Source organism: Salmo salar, chromosome 06 (assembly GCF_965601325.2).
Source record: "Salmo salar chromosome 06, fSalSal1, whole genome shotgun sequence".
NCBI lineage: Eukaryota > Metazoa > Chordata > Actinopteri > Salmoniformes > Salmonidae > Salmo > Salmo salar.
In genome coordinates this window covers 42917152-42938843 of record NC_138296.1, presented here as the reverse complement: position 1 = coordinate 42938843, position 21692 = coordinate 42917152, and the positions used below count along the sequence as shown (strand labels likewise).

The window sequence follows — 21692 nt, the reverse complement described above, 5'->3', positions numbered from 1 at the left end:
CCTCCAGTCGACAGGACATCCAGGCCTATAGCCTTTCAATCCGCACACTACAGAGAACAATAGCACATCCCAGAAATACATTTGAGCTATATTAGTGCCTGTAACAAAGCCTGCTGTGTTGAATATCAAAATACTTGTATCAACAAACAACCATCACCTCAGTACTATAGCGCAGATATATTTACTGAGACACTGTGCAGTTCTGCTGCTACCTAGTGCTACTAGTCACAATGTCAGCCAAGTGGAGCAAGAAATCGGTTATCTTTGTTCACCATTGATAGCTGCACATAGGCTATATTATTTTACAGTGGAAGCCTAAGTTAAAATCAAACTCTCATATAAATCATGCATTTCTGTCCATTTGAAAACAGTTATGATCAACATTGTCTATTCTTCACTACAGGTAAGGTTGGTTTCATCTCAAAACAATGAGTTCAAGCTCAATAAAACCACAGGTTTAACATGTACAATATTTTAGTAATTGCTTTAAAATAATATGAAAACAATGAGTAAATCTACAGGGAAATGTTATCAACACAAAGCAATGAAAGACAAAAACTATGTCGTATTCACGTAAAAGCAACAAAAATGTTCTGCTTGCTACACATCGTAATATATGCAATGAACACTAAAAAGAATCAAATGGTAAATTACTTTTTTTTAATGAAGCAAAAAAGATTATCACAATGACAAGGGAAATGTCAACTTCACCAGCTCATTTAGCAAACATGTTTTAAAGGGATACTTCAGGATTTTGGTAATTAAGCCGTTTATCTACTTCCCCAGAGTCAGATGCACTGGTGGATTCCATTTTTTGTCTCTGCGTGCAGTTTGAAGGAAGTTTCTAACTAGCGTTAGCGCATTTGCTAGTAGATACCATACACTTCCACTCATTCAGCTATCGCTAGTTAGCATTGGCTCGCAGATCTACCTCTAACTCATACTGGATGCAGAAACGGTGGTCTATTAGTTAATCTTACTCTGGAGAAGTAGAGAAAGGGCTTAATAGCCAAAATCCCGAAGCATCCCTTTAAAGTCTGTACATTGGTCTAGCATTACAATATTAACAAAGAGAATATGACTACGCTAAAAAAAGTAAAAATCCATCATTACTATAATAAATGGTCTTTCACACAGAGAATAAAAGAACAAGACATTTTCAGTTCAAAATGTAGGGCTCATTTTCCTCGTTTGGTTGCTCAGGCAACCACAGTGCTGTGAACTGTACAAACAGGCCCAAGTGAGACATTTAAAAAGATCATAGTAAAGGTAAGGTGTTGCGTTTGGTTATTGGCACAGTCTGAAGAAAGAACCACATCTCTCATATTGATTACAACGCAGAACGAAGAGGCGCCAAGAGAAGCGTCGGTAGCAACAACGTACAACAATATTTCACTCTACGTTTGAAGGGGCACCATGCTTTAGGAGTCCACAGGAAAGTAGGATGCTCTTGCTGAAAAGGTAAATGGTACAAGTGAACCCGTGTCACCACAGCATTTCTTCAATTTACCCATTGTTAAACAACTACCGCAATTTCATTTTTTTTCTCTCCAAAATCATTCTTTATGCTAAAACACATCTTTGTGACAATGAAATGCTGGTACATTAGGACGTCCATTTTGCAGTTGTCTTGGCTGTTGTAACATGCATAATTGTATACTAGAGTACATGTATTCTACACCTCTTTAGAAGAAATACATAGTAATGAATGTACACAGCCTCCAGACATTGGATGTGATGTTACAGTCTGTGACTATGTCCATAGGGTTCAGCAGAGGAGAACGTCACGAGGCGGTCAGAGATCTGTTGGGAGGACAGGAGACTGGCAAGCAAAAACACCGACCACTGTACGCAGAGGAACACCAACACTAGCACAAGATACCTGGCTAATAGAAGAGCACTGCAAATGATATTTTAAATGAGAGTCTTATAATGGTGGAGGAAAACTCCTCTTTTGTTTCGTCTCTCAGCAATCAGGAACCAGTCCTCATGTCCGTCTGTTGAAACAAAGCTTGCGCTTCTGTTAGTTTCGAAATGTTTCCTTTCCTGGTCTGAATATTCTTCCGGTTTGGGAACAAAACCTTACCATAGAAGTGTGAACATTTTGTTAAGCATATTCTCAATTGATCAAACTCTTCAATGTAATTGGAATTACAGTTCTGATAACAGCAGTCTGTGGTATTGATGAGAGGACAGCGGGTCCGACCGTTCACAGCTCCTCTTCTTTCGTGAGCTTCGACCGTCTTTTCAGTTCACATCATCCATGAGCAGACGCGGGAATCGCAAATAAACTTGTTTTTCCACAGCAAAACTCTCCAGTTCAAAACCCATGTAGCTTCAGTCATTTTTCAGGAATAGTGGCATACTGTACCACGCCAATGAAAAACCTCCCTCTGGAGGGGGACAACAGCCACAAACATGCAGGTCAGGACTAATGTAAGAGTTAAGAGGTCCCAGTCATAGACCTACTACTGTAAGACATTAGGAAATAAGATAACTGGTCCCACTCGCAGTCTGAGACAAATGCAATAACAAGCTAATGTCTACGTAGATAAGAAATCAGTCGTCTCTCAGCTTGTTAGACGGTAGTAATGATATATCAACGTGATCTCGTCAGACACATGGATTGAGAGACCGGATAATACAACTGAGGTCAATGCCCTTTCCTCGATCAGGCGTTCTACTGGTCGTGTTGCAAGTCCTCCAGATAACAGGATTACATGAGGAACTGAGATGTTTCACTATTATGAAGAACACTCACACGGAATGCTTGAGAAACACTGGTCTTTGTCTTTCAGACATATCATTGCCATAGTATTGTTGAGGTACTTCCAGCCATTGAGGAACCGTGCCTGGATCCCAACTTGCTATGACAGAGGCCTAGTTCTGTAAAAGGGTGTGAGAGTAGTTTCTAGGCAGTAGTTTCTAGGCCTTTCCACAGCTCTCTGTGTAAGGCATTGCTCAACATCTCCTACAGCAATGAGAGAGAGAGAGTACAGTACATAGCAACATATTGAACAAAATCGCTATCAATAGTAATCAGTGCTAGCCTAGATCGTCCCATAACTGTCTCAGTCCTCACCAAAGCAATGGCAGTTCAGTTTCATTATCTAGTCAGGTGTTCTCTCCTTCACAGCACCATAACTAGTGGTTTTTGCTGTGGTTAACATGGAGACCATTTGATGGTGGATGTCTCCTTCATACAATGTCAAATACAGGAAGACCCCAAAAGTGGCAGTCAAATAAAACCAAAAGATGTTGTTTGAGCAACATATCCTCACGTAAGACATTATCACTCCGTTCAGGATGATATTTGGTGGAATGTTCAGACAGAGGAGAGGAAAAGGAGCAGAGATCGTTCATGAAGAGCTGGAGGCCAGTTGCCTCATTAGTATGTATTGTCCCTGGGCCACGAGGATGGCCCAGCACTGAGGCGAGGCGGTGGTAGGGGGTAGCAGGGGAACAAGGGCCACCACTCAGTCAGTCCACGAGCAGCCCATGAAGCAGATGACAGAGATCACACGATGCTGGAAATACCCTCCCACTGGTCCTCACCCTGCACTGGCTAGCTGCTCCGCTCTGCAGCCCAGCCCGGCCATGTGGAAACATCACGAAAGGGCCTACGGAAAACATTGTAATGACGACAGAACTATTTACACGATGCGTCTGCCTTTCTTAGCTCTGCCATCAAGCACACTTCAAAAGACATATTTGGCTCAGATGTTTGAAGTTGTTGCTGGGGGAGAGGGCTAGTAGGAGCGAAGAGGAAAGGAGATTGGGACTGTAGCCTGGATGAGGATGGAGATGACGTCACAGAGATGTTGAGGGGCATTGGAGAAGAGGTTCCAGAGGCTAGGTGGTTCCACACTGGTGTGTCTGTTGGTGGGTCACGCCCCCGGTGTTGTCTAGAGCTGTGCCGCTGGGTGATGTGGTGGGCGGTGTGGAGTGTGCTGTCGTGAGTGGTGTGCCGATTCGTGTTCTTGGTGCTGTGATGGGTGCTGTGGAGGAACGGGGGTGGAGGTACTGGGACCCGGTCCGCTGTTGGCCAGGTACTTGGCCCTCATGCTGGAGGTGTACTGTTGAGAGAAAGAGACAAGTAGGCGTAACAAAACAGCATGGGATGACCCGTGTATTCACAGATAAAACATTTTCATCGAAAAGAGAACTATAAAAAAATGGAAAAGTCATGAAAGGGCCTCCGGAAAACATTGTAATGAAGACAGAAGTCTTTATATGATGCCTCTGCCTTAGTGGTGTATATTTGATATTTTCTATGTTTGAAAGTGCAGGTCTTTGCCCTGACATCAAAAACACATCACTAATGTAACAAGCTGAGAACAACAGGTCACCTTAACAAATCAATAGAGAGGGTTTGGCTGTGAGGGCTGGAGAATGAACAAGCTCCACACATCACAGATGACAACACCAACAGAGAAAACATTCAGGGTCCCATTCTGACGATGGGGAAAAAATGCAGCACTAGTGTGGAAAAAGAAGATGAACCGGACCATTCCTTTTTAATTGAGTAACTGCGCAGAGTCCATGCGGAATACAGCACTGGGGTTTTGCATTGTGGGAATGTCACCCTGGGAGTCATTTGGACAGCCTATTGTGGACACCTAGGATCAACAATATGTTCAGAATATCTCAGATTCCCCTACACTCAGATTTGGCTGTGAACGGTCTGTGTGTGAGATCAGAAATCTACCTACAGTATCTACCACTAGTATCTACCTACAGTGTCTACATACAGTATCTACCTACCTACAGTATCTACCTACCTATAGAATCTACCTACCTATAGAATCTACCTACCTATAGAATCTACCTACCTATAGAATCTACCTACCTATAGTATCTACCTACCTATAGTATCTACCTACCTACAGTATCTACCTACCTACAGTATCTACCTACCTACAGTATCTACCTACCTACAGTATCTACCTATAGTATCTACAGTATCTGCCTATAGTACCTACCTACAGTACCTACCTACAGTATCTACAGTATCTACCACTAGTATCGACCTACAGTATCTATCACTAGTATCTACCTACAGTATCTACCTACAGTATCTACCACTAGCATCTACCTACAGTATCTACCACTAGCATCTACCTACAGTATCTACCACTAGCATCTACCTACAGTATCTACCACTAGCATCTACCTACAGTATCTATAGTATCTACATATAGTAACTGACTATAGTATCTACCTACAGTGTCTACAGTATCTACCTATAGTATCTACCTACAGTATCTACCTACAGTATCTACCTACAGTATCTACCACTAGTATCTACCTACAGTATCTACCACTAGTATCTACCACTAGTATCTACCTACAGTATCTACCTATAGTACCTACCACTAGTATCTACCTACAGTATCTACCTACAGTATCTACCTACCTACAGTGTCTACCTACAGTGTCTACCTACAGTGTCTACCTACAGTATCTGCCTACCTACAGTATCCGCCTACCTACAGTATCCGCCTACCTACAGTATCCGCCTACCTACAGTATCCGCCTACCTACAGTGTCTGCCTACCTACAGTGTCTGCCTACCTACAGTGTCTGCCTACCTACAGTGTCTGCCTACCTACAGTGTCTGCCTACCTACAGTGTCTGTCTACCTACAGTGTCTGTCTACCTACAGTGTCTGTCTACCTACAGTATCTACCTACTACAGTGTCTACCTACAGTGTCTACCTACAGTGTCTACCTACAGTGTCTACCTACAGTGTCTACCTACCTACAGTATCCACCAACAGTATCTACCTACCTACAGTGTCTACCTACCTACAGTATCCACCTACAGTATCCACCTACAGTATCCACCTACACTATCTACATATAGTATCTACATACAGTATTTACCTACCTACAGTATCTACCTACCTACAGTATCTACCTACCTACCGTATCTACCTACCATATCTACCTACCATATCTACCTACCATATCTACCTACAGTATCTATAGTATCTACATATAGTAACTGCCTATAGTATCTACCTACAGTGTCTACAGTATCTACCTATAGTATCTACCTATAGTATCTACAATTAGTATCTACCTACAGTATCTACCAGTAGTATCTACCTACAGTATCTACATTTAGTATCTACCACTAGTATCTACCTACAGTATCTACCTACAGTATCTACCACTAGTATCTACCACTAGTATCTACCTACAGTACCTACTACCACTAGTATCTACCACTAGTATCTACCTACAGTATCTATCTACAGTACCTACCTACAGTATCTACCACTAGTATCCACCTACAGTATCCACCACTAGTATCCACCACTAGTATCTACCTACAGTATCTACATACAGTACCTACCACTAGTATCTACCACTAGTATCTACCGACAGTATCCACCTACAGTATCCACCATACAGTACCTACATACAGTACCTACATACAGTACCTACATACAGTACCTACATACAGTACCTACATATAGTATCTATAGCATCTACCACTAGTATCTACCTACACTATCTACATATAGTATCTACCTACACTATCTACCTAGACCATCTACCTACAGTATCTACCTACAGTATCTACAGTGTCTACCTACAGTACCTACCAACAGTATCTACCTACCATATCTACCGATCGTAACTTTCTACCGTATCTATCCATCGTATTTACCGTATCTACCTACAGTATCTACCTATCGTAACTATCTCCCGTATCTACCTACAGTATCTACCTATCGTAACTATCTACCGTATTTACCGTATCTATCCATCGTATCTACCTACCGTATCTATCCATCGTATCTACCTACCGTATCTATCCATCGTATCTACCTACCGTATCTATCCATCGTATCTACCTACCGTATCTATCCATCGTATCTACCTACCGTATCTATCCATCGTATCTACCTACAGTGTCTACCTACAGTATCTACCTACCTACAGTATCTACCTACACTATCTACCATTAGTATCTACCATTAGTATCTACCTACAGTATCTACATATAGTACCTACCACTAGTATCTACCTAGAGTGTCTACCTACAGTGTCTACCTACAGTGTCTACCTACCTACAGTATCTACCTACACTATCTACCTACACTATTTACCTACAGTATTTACCTACCTACAGTATCTACCTACCATATCTACCTACCATATCTACCTACCATATCTACCTACCATATCTATAGTATCTACATATAGTAACTGCCTATAGTATCTACCTACAGTGTCTACAGTATCTACCTATAGTATCTACCACTAGTATCTACCTACAGTATCTACATATAGTACATACCACTAGTATCTACCTACAGTATCTACCTACAGTATCTACCAACAGTACCTACCAATAGTATCTACCACTAGTATCTACCTACAGTACCTACCTACAGTATCTACCACTAGTATCTACCTACAGTATCTACCACTAGTATCTACCTACAGTATCTACATACAGTACCTACCACTAGTATCTACCACTAGTATCGACCTACAGTATCTACCACTAGTATCTACCTACAGTATCTACATATAGTATCTATAGCATCTACCACTAGTATCTACCACTAGTATCTACCTACACTATCTACATATAGTATCTACCTACACTATCTACCTACAGTATCTACCTACAGTATCTACCTACAGTATCTACCACTAGTATCTACCTACAGTATCTACATACAGTACCTACCACTAGTATCTACCACTAGTATCGACCTACAGTATCTACATACAGTATCTACCACTAGTATCTACCTACAGTATCTACATATAGTATCTATAGCATCTACCACTAGTATCTACCACTAGTATCTACCTACACTATCTACCTACAGTATCTACCTACAGTATCTACCTACAGTATCTACCTACAGTATCTACAGTGTCTACCTACAGTACCTCCTACAGTACCTACCAACCAGTATCTACCTACCATATCTACCTACCGTATCTACCGATCGTAACTATCTACCGTATCTATCCATCTTATTTACAGTATCTACCGTATCTACCGTAACTATCTACCGTATCTACCTACAGTATCTACCTACAGTACCTACCACTAGTATCTACCACTAGTATCTACCTACAGTACCTACCTACAGTATCTACCACTAGTATCTACCTACAGTATCTACCACTAGTATCTACCTACAGTATCTACCACTAGTATCTACCACTAGTATCTACATACAGTACCTACCACTAGTATCTACCACTAGTATCGACCTACAGTATCTACATACAGTATCTACCACTAGTATCTACCTACAGTATCTACATATAGTATCTATAGCATCTACCACTAGTATCTACCACTAGTATCTACCTACACTATCTACATATAGTATCTACCTACACTATCTACCTACACTATCTACCTACAGTATCTACCTACAGTATCTAGTGTCTACCTACAGTATCTACAGTACCTACCAACAGTATCTACCTACCATATCTACCTACCATATCTACCGATCGTAACTATCTACCGTATCTATCCATCTTATTTACAGTATCTACCGTATCTACCTTAACTATCTACCGTATCTACCGTAACTATCTACCGTATCTACCTACAGTATCTACCTATCGTAACTATCTACCGTATCTATCCATCGTATTTACCGTATCTACCTATCGTAACTATCTACCGTAACTATCCCGATCCCCGTGTCTACCTACCGTATCTATCCATCGTGTCTACCTACCGTATCTATCCATCGTGTCTACCTACCGTATCTATCCATCGTAACTACCTACCGTATCTACCTACCGTATCTATCCATCGTATCTACCTACCGTATCTATCCATCGTATTTACAGTATCTACCGTAACTATCTACCGTATCTACCGTATCTACCTACAGTATCTACCTATCGTAACTATCTACCGTATCTATCCATCGTATTTACCGTATCTACCTATAGTATCTACCTATCGTAACTATCTACCGTAACTATCTACCGTATCTACCTACCGTATCTATCCATCGTGTCTACCTACCGTATCTATCCATCGTATCTACCTACCGTATCTATCCATCGTATCTACCTACCGTATCTATCCACCGTATCTACCTACCGTAACTATCCACCGTAACTGTCCATCGTGTCCGTCTACCATCGTATCTGTCCATCGTGTCCGTCTACCATCGTATCTGTCCATCGTGTCCGTCTACCATCGTATCTGTCCATCGTGTCCGTCTACCATCGTATCTGTCCATCGTGTCCGTCTACCATCGTATCTGTCCATCGTGTCCGTCTACCATCGTATCTGTCCATCGTGTCCGTCTACCATCGTATCTGTCCATCGTGTCCGTCTACCATCGTATCTGTCCATCGTGTCCGTCTACCATCGTATCTGTCCATCGTGTCCGTCTACCATCGTATCTGTCCATCGTGTCCGTCTACCGTATCTGTCCATCGTGTCCGTCTACCGTATCTATCCATCGTGTCCGTCTACCGTATCTGTCCATCGTGTCTGTCCATCGTATCCACCATATCCTATCCATCGTGTCTACCGTATAATATCTAATCTATCTAATCTACCGTATCTATCCATCGTGTCTACCGTATCTATCCATCGTGTCTACCGTATCTATCCATCGTGTCTACCGTATCTATCCATCGTGTCTACCGTATCTATCCATCGTGTCTACCGTATCTATCCATCGTGTCTACCGTATCTATCCATCGTGTCTACCGTATCTACCCGGCACCGTCCCCGTGTCTACCGTATCTACCCATCGTGCACCGTCCCCCGTCCGCCAGCGTATCTACCCATCGTATCCGTCCAGCGTATCTACCCATCGTATCCGTCCAGCGTATCTATCTATCGATCTACAGTTGAAGTCGGAAGTTTACATACGCCTTTGCCAAATACGTTTAAACTCAGTTTTTCACAATTCCTGACATTTAATCCTGGTAAAATTCCCTTTCTTAGGTCAGTTAGGAGTGACACTTTATTTTAAGAATGTGAAATGTCAGAATAATAGTAGATAATTATTTATTTCAGCTTTTATTTCTTTCATCACATTCCCAGGGGGTCAGAAGTTTACATACACTCAATTAGTATTTGGTAGCATCCTTTAACATGGGTCAAACGTTTCAGGGAGCCTTACACAAGCTTCCCACAATAAGTTGGGTGAATTTTGGCCCATACCTCCTGACAGAGCTGGTGTAACTGAGTCAGGTTTGTAGGCCTCCTTGCTCGCACACGCTTTTTCAGTTCTTCCCACACATTTTCTATAGGATTGAGGTCAGGGCTTTGTGACGGCCACTCCAATACCTTGACTTTGTTGTTACTTAAGCCATTTTGCCACAACCTTGGAAGTATGCTTGGTGTCATTGTCCATTTGGAAGACCCATTTGCAACCACGCTTTAACTTCCTGACCGATGTCTTGAGATGTTGCTTCAATATAGCCACATAACTTTCCTTCCTCAATATGCCATCTTTTTTGTGAAGTGCACCAGTCCCTCCTGCAGCAAAGCACCCACCAAACATGCTGCCGCCACTCCCGTGCTTCACGGTTGCGATGGTGTTCTTTGGCTTGCAAACCTTCCCCTTTTCCTCCAAACATAACAATGTTCATTATGGCCAAACAGTTCTATTTTTTTCATCAGACCAGAGGACATTTCTCCAAAAAGTACAATCTCTGTTCCCATGTGCAGTTGCAAACCATAGTCTGTTTTTTTATGGCGGTTTTTGAGCAGTGGCTTCTTCCTTGCTGAGCGGCCATTCAGGTTGTCAATATAGGACTCGTTATTCTGTGGATATAGATACTTTTGTACCCGTTTCCTCCAGCATCTTTACAAGGTCCTTTGCTGTTGTTCTGGGATTGATTTGCACTTTTCGCACCAAAGTACGTTCATCTCTAGGAGATAGAACGCGTCTCCTTCCTGAGCGGTATGACAGCTGTGTGGTCCCATGGTGATTATACTTGCATACTATTGTTTATACAGATGAACGTGGTACCTTCAGGTGTTTGGAAATTGCTCCCAAGGATGAACCAGACTTGTGGAGGTCTACAATTTGTTTTCTGAAGACTTGTCTGATTTCTTTTGATTTTCCTATGATGTCAAGGAAAGAGGCACTGAGTTTGAAGGTAGGCCTTGAAATACATCCACAGGTACACCTCCAATTGACTCAAATGACGTCAATTAGCCTATCAGAAGCTTCTAAAGCCATGGCATCATTTTCTGGAATTTTCCAAGCTGTTTAAAGGCACAGTCAACTTAGTGTATGTAAACTTCTGACCCACTGGAATTGTGATACAGTGAATTATAAGTGAAATAATCTGTCTGTAAACAATTGTTGGAAAAATGACTTGTGTCATGCACAAAGTAGATGTCCTAACCGACTTGCCAAAACTATAGTTTGTTAACAAGACATTTGTGGAGTGGTTAAAAAACGAGTTTTAATGACTCCAACCTAAGTGTATGTAAACTTCCGATTTCAACTGTACCTAGCTACCGTATCTATCTACCTAGCTACCGTATCTACCTATCATATCTACTGTATCCATCCATCGTATCCTATCTATCTACCATGTCTACCCATCCATCGTACCTACCTACCCATCCATCGTACCTACCTACCTACCTACCTACCTACCTACCTACCTACCTACCTACCTACCTACCTACAGTATCTATCTATCGTATCTACTGTATCCAGCAATCGTATCCTACCTACCATACCTACCGTATACATCTATCGATCCAGTGTATATATAGTATGTTTCTACATGGGAAAGTAAGGGCTTATCATACTGTACTTAGAGATAATAAACCATACTGGAATTGGGTTGGGATGTCACATCTGTGTACATTACAATGTATTTATTGCAAAGGAAGGAGCAGACACAAAACCAGGTGCACTTGCAGTACATACTCTGTGAAAGGATGTGACAGGTTTACAGAACTAACAGGACTTATTCCACTTGCCTATAGCACCTATATAATATACATGCCATTCAGCTGTTATCCAAAGGGACTTGCAGTCATGCGTGTACCTATGATCATCAGCGTTGCCAGCATCATGCTCGGCCAACTGGATATAACCAGACGTTATATCCTGCACACGGTTGTACTGAAAAGTGGACTTTCCAGATCATCATGACTTTCAATGGGAGTCTCTTCGACTTAGAGGTAAAGTGAGGTGGAGATCATCCCACTCCACACTCAGGAGCCATTCTACCCTTTATAGTGTACATCTATGAGCTCTGAAGGCCAGGAGAGAGACTGAGACATAGGTGGAACAACCTGACAATAGCAGAAAGATGTTCTGGCTCACAGAATAACTCAAGACTTCCAAAATGAACCAGTACAAGTCCTGGACCAGGGGAATCTCCTGGCAACAAACTGGATAAAGTTGTTCTCTTCTACAGTAATTAACTCGTTCCTTTTTCAAAACCGTCAATCCCTAAAGAAGTCCACTCAGATGTCATTCACAGTGTCCACTCCTTTCCAGACCCTGCCTGGTTCAGGTGGAAAGGGGAATGCAACAGTCTGAAGGGCTCGGCAGACTGCAACGCAGTTACGTGGATGTCGTTTTTTGTCGGACGTAGGCTTAAATGTTCATGAAAGAAAGGCCATGGTGGGGCCTGAAGGCAGGACAAGAACGTGACGTGTACCACCTAAAACAGCTGCAGAGCTGGGGGATAGGAAGGCATGCTGCCCAAGGGCACAGTCAGGGGACACGCGTTAGGTGAGGTGTTACACTAGCAAGACAGAGGAGGGCAGTGGGGTGGCAGGTAACTCTGGATAGGGTGTGGGTGGTTGGGGTTGGGGGGAGTAGACTTGGTTTGGGGGGAACACAGGCCAGTAAGTGAAGGTGGGTGGGGGGGGGGGGCATTGTCTGTACCTGTTAGCATAGCAGAGGAGGTTACCAAAACGATCTCTCACTCGCCGAGGGCTTTAACTGCCAGCTGTTGCGGCTGTAACTGTCCATGCCGGCAGTCAAATACAACTGTGTGTGGGTTTGCAGGAAAGAAAACAACAGCGACAAGACAGTATAGAGAAGATGCACAGCGCAGAGCCTAGGCCCAAGCAGACACACTGACAGCAAGGAGGGGCTCAGCCTCCAGGACAGGAGAGCAACCGGCCAGGGAGGACCAGGGACCACTGACAGAGGGATCCAGGTTGACTTACAACACACAACCTATGGAGACTGGTGGCTAGGATCGTCATGTTGACTCTAGCTCTTACTGTGAGCCAAACTCACTTGAATATGTCAAAATAAGAGGCAAAAACAAAACACCGACTACACAGACATCATTTCCAAAACCAGGCCCCGTTGGCAGACTGTTTACTTTAAAACAAGATCTCATCGGAAAGATCTTTCATCATCATCATTATCGTGTCCTACACAACGGCTGCCAAATGACCCAGTCAGTGGAGGGGTTCTGTCCATCAGTGTTTAACGTAGACATTGGGACACTTACCGAGGGAGGAGGGGACTCTCTCTCTATCAGTGGGGTGTTCTCACACCGCGGGTTCTGGAAGGCATTGGCATTCTGGGTCCTGTGTAACAGAACACACACACACTCCACGGTTAATCACAGGCGGGGATGGAACTACACCTGCAGAACCTGCGCGCGCACACACGCACGCACGCACAGAAACAGGTGCACAAACACGTACATGACTTACCGACCCTCAAAATATACTTTCCATGGCACAGAAGCACGTACACCCACATATACAAACAGTTCATGATACCATTTAAACCCCTACAGGCACCACAGACACAGAACCCCACAGAACATCCATGGCTGTACTGTACTGTACAATCCACCAAAACCCCTCCCCCAGCCTCCATCCTAAGAGGTCCATTCATAAGGCTGTTGGGTTTCAAAGGGCCACAGCTGGAGAGCAACAGCTGCATCGCTCGTGGCCGCCAGAATGTGATCCTCTAGGGAGAGCTGAGCACAGCTCCTCTCTTTCTCAGCGGTGCCCTAAACGTGGAGGCTGTGCTAGTACAGCCCTGGGTCACATGGTATCTCACATTCCTCAATCCTCACCACCACAGCCTGCTTTGAACCTTTCAACACTGAGAAAGTGGAGGGGAAGTGCACCCACTGTTCCCCAGCGATTGTCTTTGAGACGAGTGTTCCATGGGATTGGTGTTACTGTACTCACATGTACTCCGTGACGGGGGCGTTGCTAACGGTGTGTGCTGCAGCAGGGATGCTGGTCTCGCTGCCGTAGCTGCTGCCACAGCTGTACAGGCTGGGCATGTGGACGCGGTACAGGTTGTCGTGGTTCTGCAGTCTGCTTCCGTGGGACACGGACTCCTCCTCGCTGTCCGCCTCGTTCCTATAGAGACAGAGAGAGAGAGAGCGAGACACTGCTGAGTCACACATCCACCAGGACACATACTACCAGGGTTGGAGTCAATTCCGTTTCAATTCAGGAAGAAAACAGAAATTCCAATCTGACTTCCACATTTTCTCATAGAAAATCATTGAGGAAAAGGCAACAGAAAACATGTCATACCCTAAGGATGCAGCGCCCCCTGCTTGGACCAATTGAGATATTACATGTGACTAACACATTTCAGTTAATTACTATAGCTCCTGCCTTGGGAAAATCTGCGTAATTTTGTAAATGCTGGATCTCTATGGAAAGATGCATCATTCACCCAAGTTTTGTCAAACTCGGGCTATTGCGTGTGACGAACGCACAAACGGACAAGGACACATCCACTGTCCCGTTCTCAATTTCATTGTGGGGGACAAAAATTAGAATGACAGTTTATTTCCAAATTGAAATGGAATTGACTACAACCCTGCAGAGCGACAAACGGCCACAAGGTGGAGCCCTCTCCCACTGATGGGGAGAGCAGCAGCGGCACAAAAACAGGCACATTCACAGTCACGTTTTGCATTCATCCACGGCCACGTTTCTAGTCAATTTCTTCACTGCCCAAGGGGAGACGAAAGATGTCTTCTCTTTGAAAAAGGGAACGCAGCAAATCCCCGCTGAGCTTAAGGAATAAAACCACGCTCCACTAAGATAAACGTATTCTGTTTCCACACAAATATTACAGATTGATCTGCTACAATACGGATTGGTTTACTTTGTCATTTCTGTTCAAACGTGAGCTGTGTTTGTGACTAGCGCAAGGGCACCACTGAAAGCCCACATTGTCACATTTTCAAAAAACAAAGACATTTCCCCCTGTAGCACAACGGTCAAGGTACAGTGAGGGGGAAAAGTATTTGATCCCCTGCTGATTTTGTACGTTTGCCCACTGACAAAGAAATGATCAGTCTACAATTTTAATGGTAGGTTTATTTGAACAGTGAGAGACAGAATAACAACAAAAAAATCCTGAAAAACGCATGTCAAAAATGTTATAAATTGATTTGCATTTTAATGAGGGAAATAAGTATTTGATCCCCTCTCAATCAGAAAGATTTCTGGCTCCCAGGTGTATTTTATACAGGTAACGAGCTGAGATTAGGAGCACACTCTTAAAGGGAGTGCTCCTAATCTCAGCTTGTTACCTGTATAAAAGACACCTGTCCACAGAAGCAATCAATCAATCAGATTCCAAACTCTCCACCATGGCCAAGACCAAAGAGCTCTCCAAGGATGTCAGGGACAAGATTGTAGACCTACACAAGGCTGGAATGGGCTACAAGACCATCGCCAAGCAGCTTGGTGAGAAGGTGATGACAGTTGGTGCGATTATTTGCAAATAGAAGAAACACAAAAGAACTGTCAATCTCCCTCGGCCTGGGGCTTCCATGCAAGATCTCACCTTGTGGAGTTGCAATGATCATGAGAACGATGAGGAATCAGGCCAGAACTACACGGGAGGCTCTTGTCAATGATCTCAAGGCAGCTGGGACCATAGTCATCAAGAAAACAACTGGTAACACACTACGCCGTGAAGGACTGAAATCCTGCAGCGCCCGCAAGGTCCCCCTGCTCAAGAAAGCACATATACATGCCCGTCTGAAGTTTGCCAATGAACATCTGAATAATTCAGAGGACAACTGGGTGAAAGTGTTGTGGTCAGATGAGACCAAAATGGAGCTCTTTGGCATCAACTCAACTCGCCGTGTTTGGAGGAGGAGGAATGCTGCCTATGACCCCAAGAACACCATCCCCACCCTCAAACATGGAGGTGGAAACATTATGCTTTGGGGGTGTTTTTCTGCTAAGGGGCCAGGACAACTTCACCGCATCAAAGGGACGATGGACGGGGCCATGTACCGTCAAATCTTGGGTGAGAACCTCCTTCCCTCAGCCAGGGCATTGAAAATGGGTCGTGGATGGGTATTCCAGCATGAGAATGACCCAAAACACACGGCCAAGGCAACAAAGGAGTGGCTCAAGAAGAAGCACATTAAGGTCCTGGAGTGGCCTAGCCAGTCTCCAGACCTTAATCCCATAGACAATCTGTGGAGGGAGCTGAAGGTTCGAGTTGCCAAACGTCAGCCTCGAAACCTTAATGACTTGGAGAAGATCTACAAAGAGGAGTGGGACATTTACATTTAAGTCATTTAGCAGACGCTCTTATCCAGAGCGACTTACAAATTGGTGGATTCACCTTATGGTATCCAGTGGAACAACCACTTTACAATAGTGCATCTAAATCTTTTAAGGGGGGGAGGGTAGGGGGGGGTTAGAAGGATTACTTTATCCTATCCTAGGTATTCCTTAAAGAGGTTGGGTTTCAGGTGTCTCTGGAAGGTGGTGATTGACTCCGCTGTCCTGGCGTCGTGAGGGAGCTTGTTCCACCGTTGGGGTGCCAGAGCAGCGAACAGTTTTGACTGGGCTGAGCGGGAACTGTGCTTCCTCAGAGGTAGGGAGGCGAGCAGGCCAGAGGTGGATGAACGCAGTGCCCTTGTTTGGGTGTAGGGCCTATAATCTCAGGAGGGACAAAATCCCTCCTGAGATGTGTGCAAACCTGGTGGCCAACTACAAGAAACGTCTGACCTCTGTGATTGCCAACAAGGGTTTTGCCACCAAGTACTAAGTCATGTTTTGCAGAGGGGTCAAATACTTATTTCCCTCGTTAAAATGCAAATCATTTTATAACATTTTTGACATGCGTTTTTCTGGATTTTTGTGTTGTTATTCTGTCTCTCACTGTTCAAATAAACCTACCATTAAAATTATAGACTGATCATTTCTTTGTCAGTGGGCAAACGTACAAAATCAGCAGGGGATCAAATACTTTCCCCCCCTCACTGTATAAAACATGGACAACAAAAGAAGACAGAAATAGCCCTTGTGGTGCTGCAGTGAATAGCGCTGATGATGATGATGACATGGTGGAGCTTGTCTCCCTCTAGTGTTCAACACACCACCCACAGGGTTCTCCTCCACACAGCTAATTAATGACATCATCCCATTCAGGGCAGCAGCACGCTTTCACCCATACAGAACATTACAAAGACAGTATGTAGTGGGGAGGGGGTATAACTAATTTCCAACATTACCGTGTTCATATATAAAACATATCAATGGAATGGCTTATGGCATTAAAAGCAGTAAAGCTTAATGGCGGGTTATTAAGAACTACATGCGTCATTAAAACAATGAGTTATTACTCAAACAACTGTATGTCATTTAGAAGATGCATTCCTATAAAAAACCCTTTGCTGTATAACAGGAACAGCGAGCTGGGATCAAACTGCAGAACAGAACATATTCACCAGTATCCTCAGAACTCTGCTAATTACAGAGTGGAGTTAAACTGGAGACGTGACCTGGGACAGCTAACTCTCGTCTCTTACAAGGCATTATGATTAATCCTCCCCATCTGCTGCTGATCGGGTCGCCCAGCGGAGGGAAATCAGATGGATTTCATAAAGTACAACGTCAACCTCCAAAATTACACCCCTCCATGCAAAGGTTGCAATAGACTTAGGCAAAGCTTTGCACGATTAGGGAGAGGGGGATAACAGGAAGTGATATATTTGGGGAAGCAGCTGGGCCCTCCTGGCCAGGTCCCATGGAACTCGCTGCCAGTGTTCCACACACTAGCAACGGAAGACTTTAAGCAGCTAACAGTCTGGGGTTTAGAAACTCTTCAGGAAAAAACTATTAAATTCTATAATAGTATTGTCTCTGTCTGTTTACAGGCATATCATTATCATTTGAGTCATTTCCGTGTAATGTAAAAATGGGACTTAAGAGGCTACAGTCCGTGGTTCAGGCAAAAGCTCTATGAACTAATGTATGAGTTAGATTGGAAGCAATTCTAAATGGTTTCTCAAACCCTGAAATACTTCAAAACATCGCTTATTTTCCGAACCATTTTCCTCATAGACATGGAACACTAACATAGAAACAGAAATAGCATTGAGGTCCAATTGGACGGACTGTATGTGGTACTGGAGGATAGTGGTGTGTACGGTGGATGGGTTCTGACCTCTTGTTGTTCCAGGTGTGAGGTAGGCTGCAGACGATGGAGCTGAACATGAGAGCCGTGACGAAGGAGAAGAGCACCAGGTAGATCAGGCCCTCCAGTCCATCATAACACAAGCCTGTTATAGCCTGGACATAGTCCTGGAACACAACACAACAACACAGTTAATAACACAAGCCTGTTATAGCCTGGACATAGTCCTGGAACACAACACAGCAACACAGTTAATAACACAAGCCTGTTATAGCCTGGACATAGTCCTGGAACACAACACAGCAACACAGTTAATAACACAAGCCTGTTATAGCCTGGACATAGTCCTGGAACACAGCAACACAGTTAATAACACAAGCCTGTTATAGCCTGGACATAGTCCTGGAACACAACACAGCAACACAGTTAATAACACAAGCCTGTTATAGCCTGGACATAGTCCTGGAACACAACACAGCAACACAGTTAATAACACAAGCCTGTTATAGCCTGGACATAGTCCTGGAACACAGCAACACAGTTAATAACACAAGCCTGTTATAGCCTGGACATAGTCCTGGAACACAACACAGCAACACAGTTAATAACACAAGCCTGTTATAGCCTGGACATAGTCCTGGAACACAACACAGCAACACAGTTAATAACACAAGCCTGTTATAGCCTAGACATAGTCCTGGAACACAACACAACCCTGTTATAGCCTGGACCTAGTCCTGGAACACAACACAACCCTGTTATAGCCTGAACCTAGTCCTGGAACACAACACAGCAACAGACAAGACATTTATAATGGTACCTGACATTATTTATGATCACAGTACGCAATTCCTGACATTTAATCATAGTAAAAATTCCCTGTCTTAGGTCAGTTAGGATCATCACTTTATTTTAAGAATGTGAAATGTCAGAATATTAGTAGAGAATGATATATTTCAGCTTTTATTTCTTTCATCACATTCCCAATGGGTCAGAAATGTACATACCCTCAATTAGTATTTGGTAGCATTGCCTTTAAATTGTTTAACTTGGGTCAAACGTTTCAGGTAGCCTTCCACAAGCTTCCCACAAAAAGTTGGGTGAATTTTGGCCCATTCCTCCTGGCAGAGCTGGTGTAACTGAGTCAGGTTTGTAGGCCTCCTTGCTTGCACACGCCTTTTCAGTTCTCCCCATAAATTTTCTTTAGGGTTGAGGTCAGGGCTTTGTGATGGCCACTCCAATACCTTGACTTTGTTGTCCTTAAGCCATTTTGCCACAACTTTGGAAGTATGCTTGGGGTCATTGTTCATTTGGAAGACCCATTTGCGACCAAGCTTTAACATCCTGACTGATGTCTTGAGATGTTGCTTCAATATATCCACATTATTTTCCTTCCTCACGACGCCATGTCAGGAATTGTGAAAAAATGAGTTGAAATGTATTTGGCGTATGTAAACGCGTATGGCGTATGCCTTCCCTGTGGCTCAGTTGGTAGAGCATGGTGTTTGCAACGCCAGCATGGTGTGTGCAACGCCAGGGTTGTGGGTTCGATTCCCACGGTGGGCCAGTACAGAAAGAAAAATAAAAAATTGTATGAAATGTATGCTCTGGATAAGAGCGTCTGCTAAATGACTAAAATGTAAAAATGTAAACTTCCGACTTCAACTGTACATACATACATACATACATACATACATCGTACAGTAGGCCTGTATGACAGGACAGTGATGCAATTGTGCATGAGCAAATGTGAAGTTTTACAATACCAGTAACATGGTCACAGATCTGTCTGCACATAGTACAGTCCGCTGTCTAGTAGGGCCAATACGATATGTATTGCGATTCTCACAATTCTAACATGTACTGCGATTCGATACTGTGACTTTATTGCGAGTCGATCATTCAAAAATATTGCTGCTGCAGAGGGACAAGACAGTGCCATGAGAAAATGAGTTTGGAACAGTCACGGAAATACAAGTGCTGAAAACAAAATGGCCTCCCTATTTATAAAGAAGATGGAGAACAAGCTATGAAGGACAAATACTGGAGTTGTGGTGCAGGTACAGCCAACTAGCGCAAAAATAATATTGCGATATTGTCAAAACTATGAGATATACCTTCAAAAATAATAACCCGTTATGTAACGGGCATGGAACTTTCCTCCCATCACTACCGTCTGGTCTATCTATGACAACTAGTGCACAGGCTAGAGGTTCACATCACTTCATAGAAACACAACTAACCTACCAAACAGAGGCTACATTTTGCCTGTCTGCTACACAGGATTACTGTACACAGCGCCCTTATCTGACACACATGCTACACAAGCTGGGGGAGGGAGGTTGTCCATGACTATTTAATGATACATCGCGTGGAGGAGTGAAAGCAGGCCAAGACGGTGCTTTTCCAGCGCCTTGCTTCAGAGCCAAGCAAATTACAGTCATTATCGAGAGGAAGTAGCTCGACAACATGTGCAATACCCAGGAGCGCTATTCAACATGACAAAAGCAGAGGAAGTTGGGAATAATATTGTCCAGCTTTTAAAGAAAACATTTCATGACGGCCGCTTCTGCTTCCTGCATTTGCACTGAGAGACGTCTTGGTTGTTCCCTCTAGGTGCAGCACGCTTACATGTGACGTAGTGGCAGGCGCGTTACACCATCCTCCTGGGTCACGCTCAGCACAATGTTCAGAAAGAAATATACAACGCAGAACAAACATCCCTCTCTGTAGAAGAACAAGCCACGTCAGCTCTGTTCACGTCATGACATTTCTATCTGCTACTGAAAGTGGCTCTGGTTTAGGCCGAATGGAAGCTCCTGGGCTACTGCTTGACTGTGAGTGGTGGGGATGAGAGTGAGAGTGACAGTAGGAACAGTGAGACCCAGGCAGGGCACCGGCCACATAGGGGTTAACAGGGGAGGACGTGAAGAGCTGTCAGGGAGGGCTGCTACTACAGATCAAAGAGATATGCAGCCCAGCCCAGGGCGGCGGATGCACTGCAGGCAGAGAGGGGCAGGTCTGAATACAGGGTTGAACCAAGAGCAGTGGAGCAGAGTTGAGCTCAGCGGAGCGGAGCACAGACGCACGTGCACAGGAGTGTGAACCGTGAACGTGGTCCTCTCCATCACACAGGCTGAGGGAAAGCCAATTGCAGGTCACGCAACGACTCACTGGACCGTTTAGACACAGCTTGCGCACACATCTGCAAACATCATCGGACTGGACATGCACCGAATGTACCGTACATGCTAACAACCACATCCCCAGAGAGGGATATGTACACATGTAGACCGTGACCAC

At 43.9% G+C, this 21692-nt stretch overlaps 1 protein-coding gene across 1 annotated transcript in view; it reads right to left on the bottom strand.

Annotated features, from left to right (window-relative positions):
- Window positions 1–645: 645 nt before the first annotated feature.
- The window catches only part of LOC106607330 (protein tweety homolog 3), a 69184-nt gene continuing 48137 nt past the window's right edge, over window positions 646–21692 (bottom strand). The window contains exons 11-14 of the mRNA XM_045720545.2: window positions 18420–18556; window positions 14168–14344; window positions 13471–13549; window positions 646–4076 (exon numbers count right to left, since the gene is read on the bottom strand). Coding sequence (XP_045576501.1) covers window positions 3906–4076; window positions 13471–13549; window positions 14168–14344; window positions 18420–18556 — 564 coding nt within the window. The 3' untranslated portion in view covers window positions 646–3905. The remainder of the gene's footprint in view (window positions 4077–13470; window positions 13550–14167; window positions 14345–18419; window positions 18557–21692) is intronic.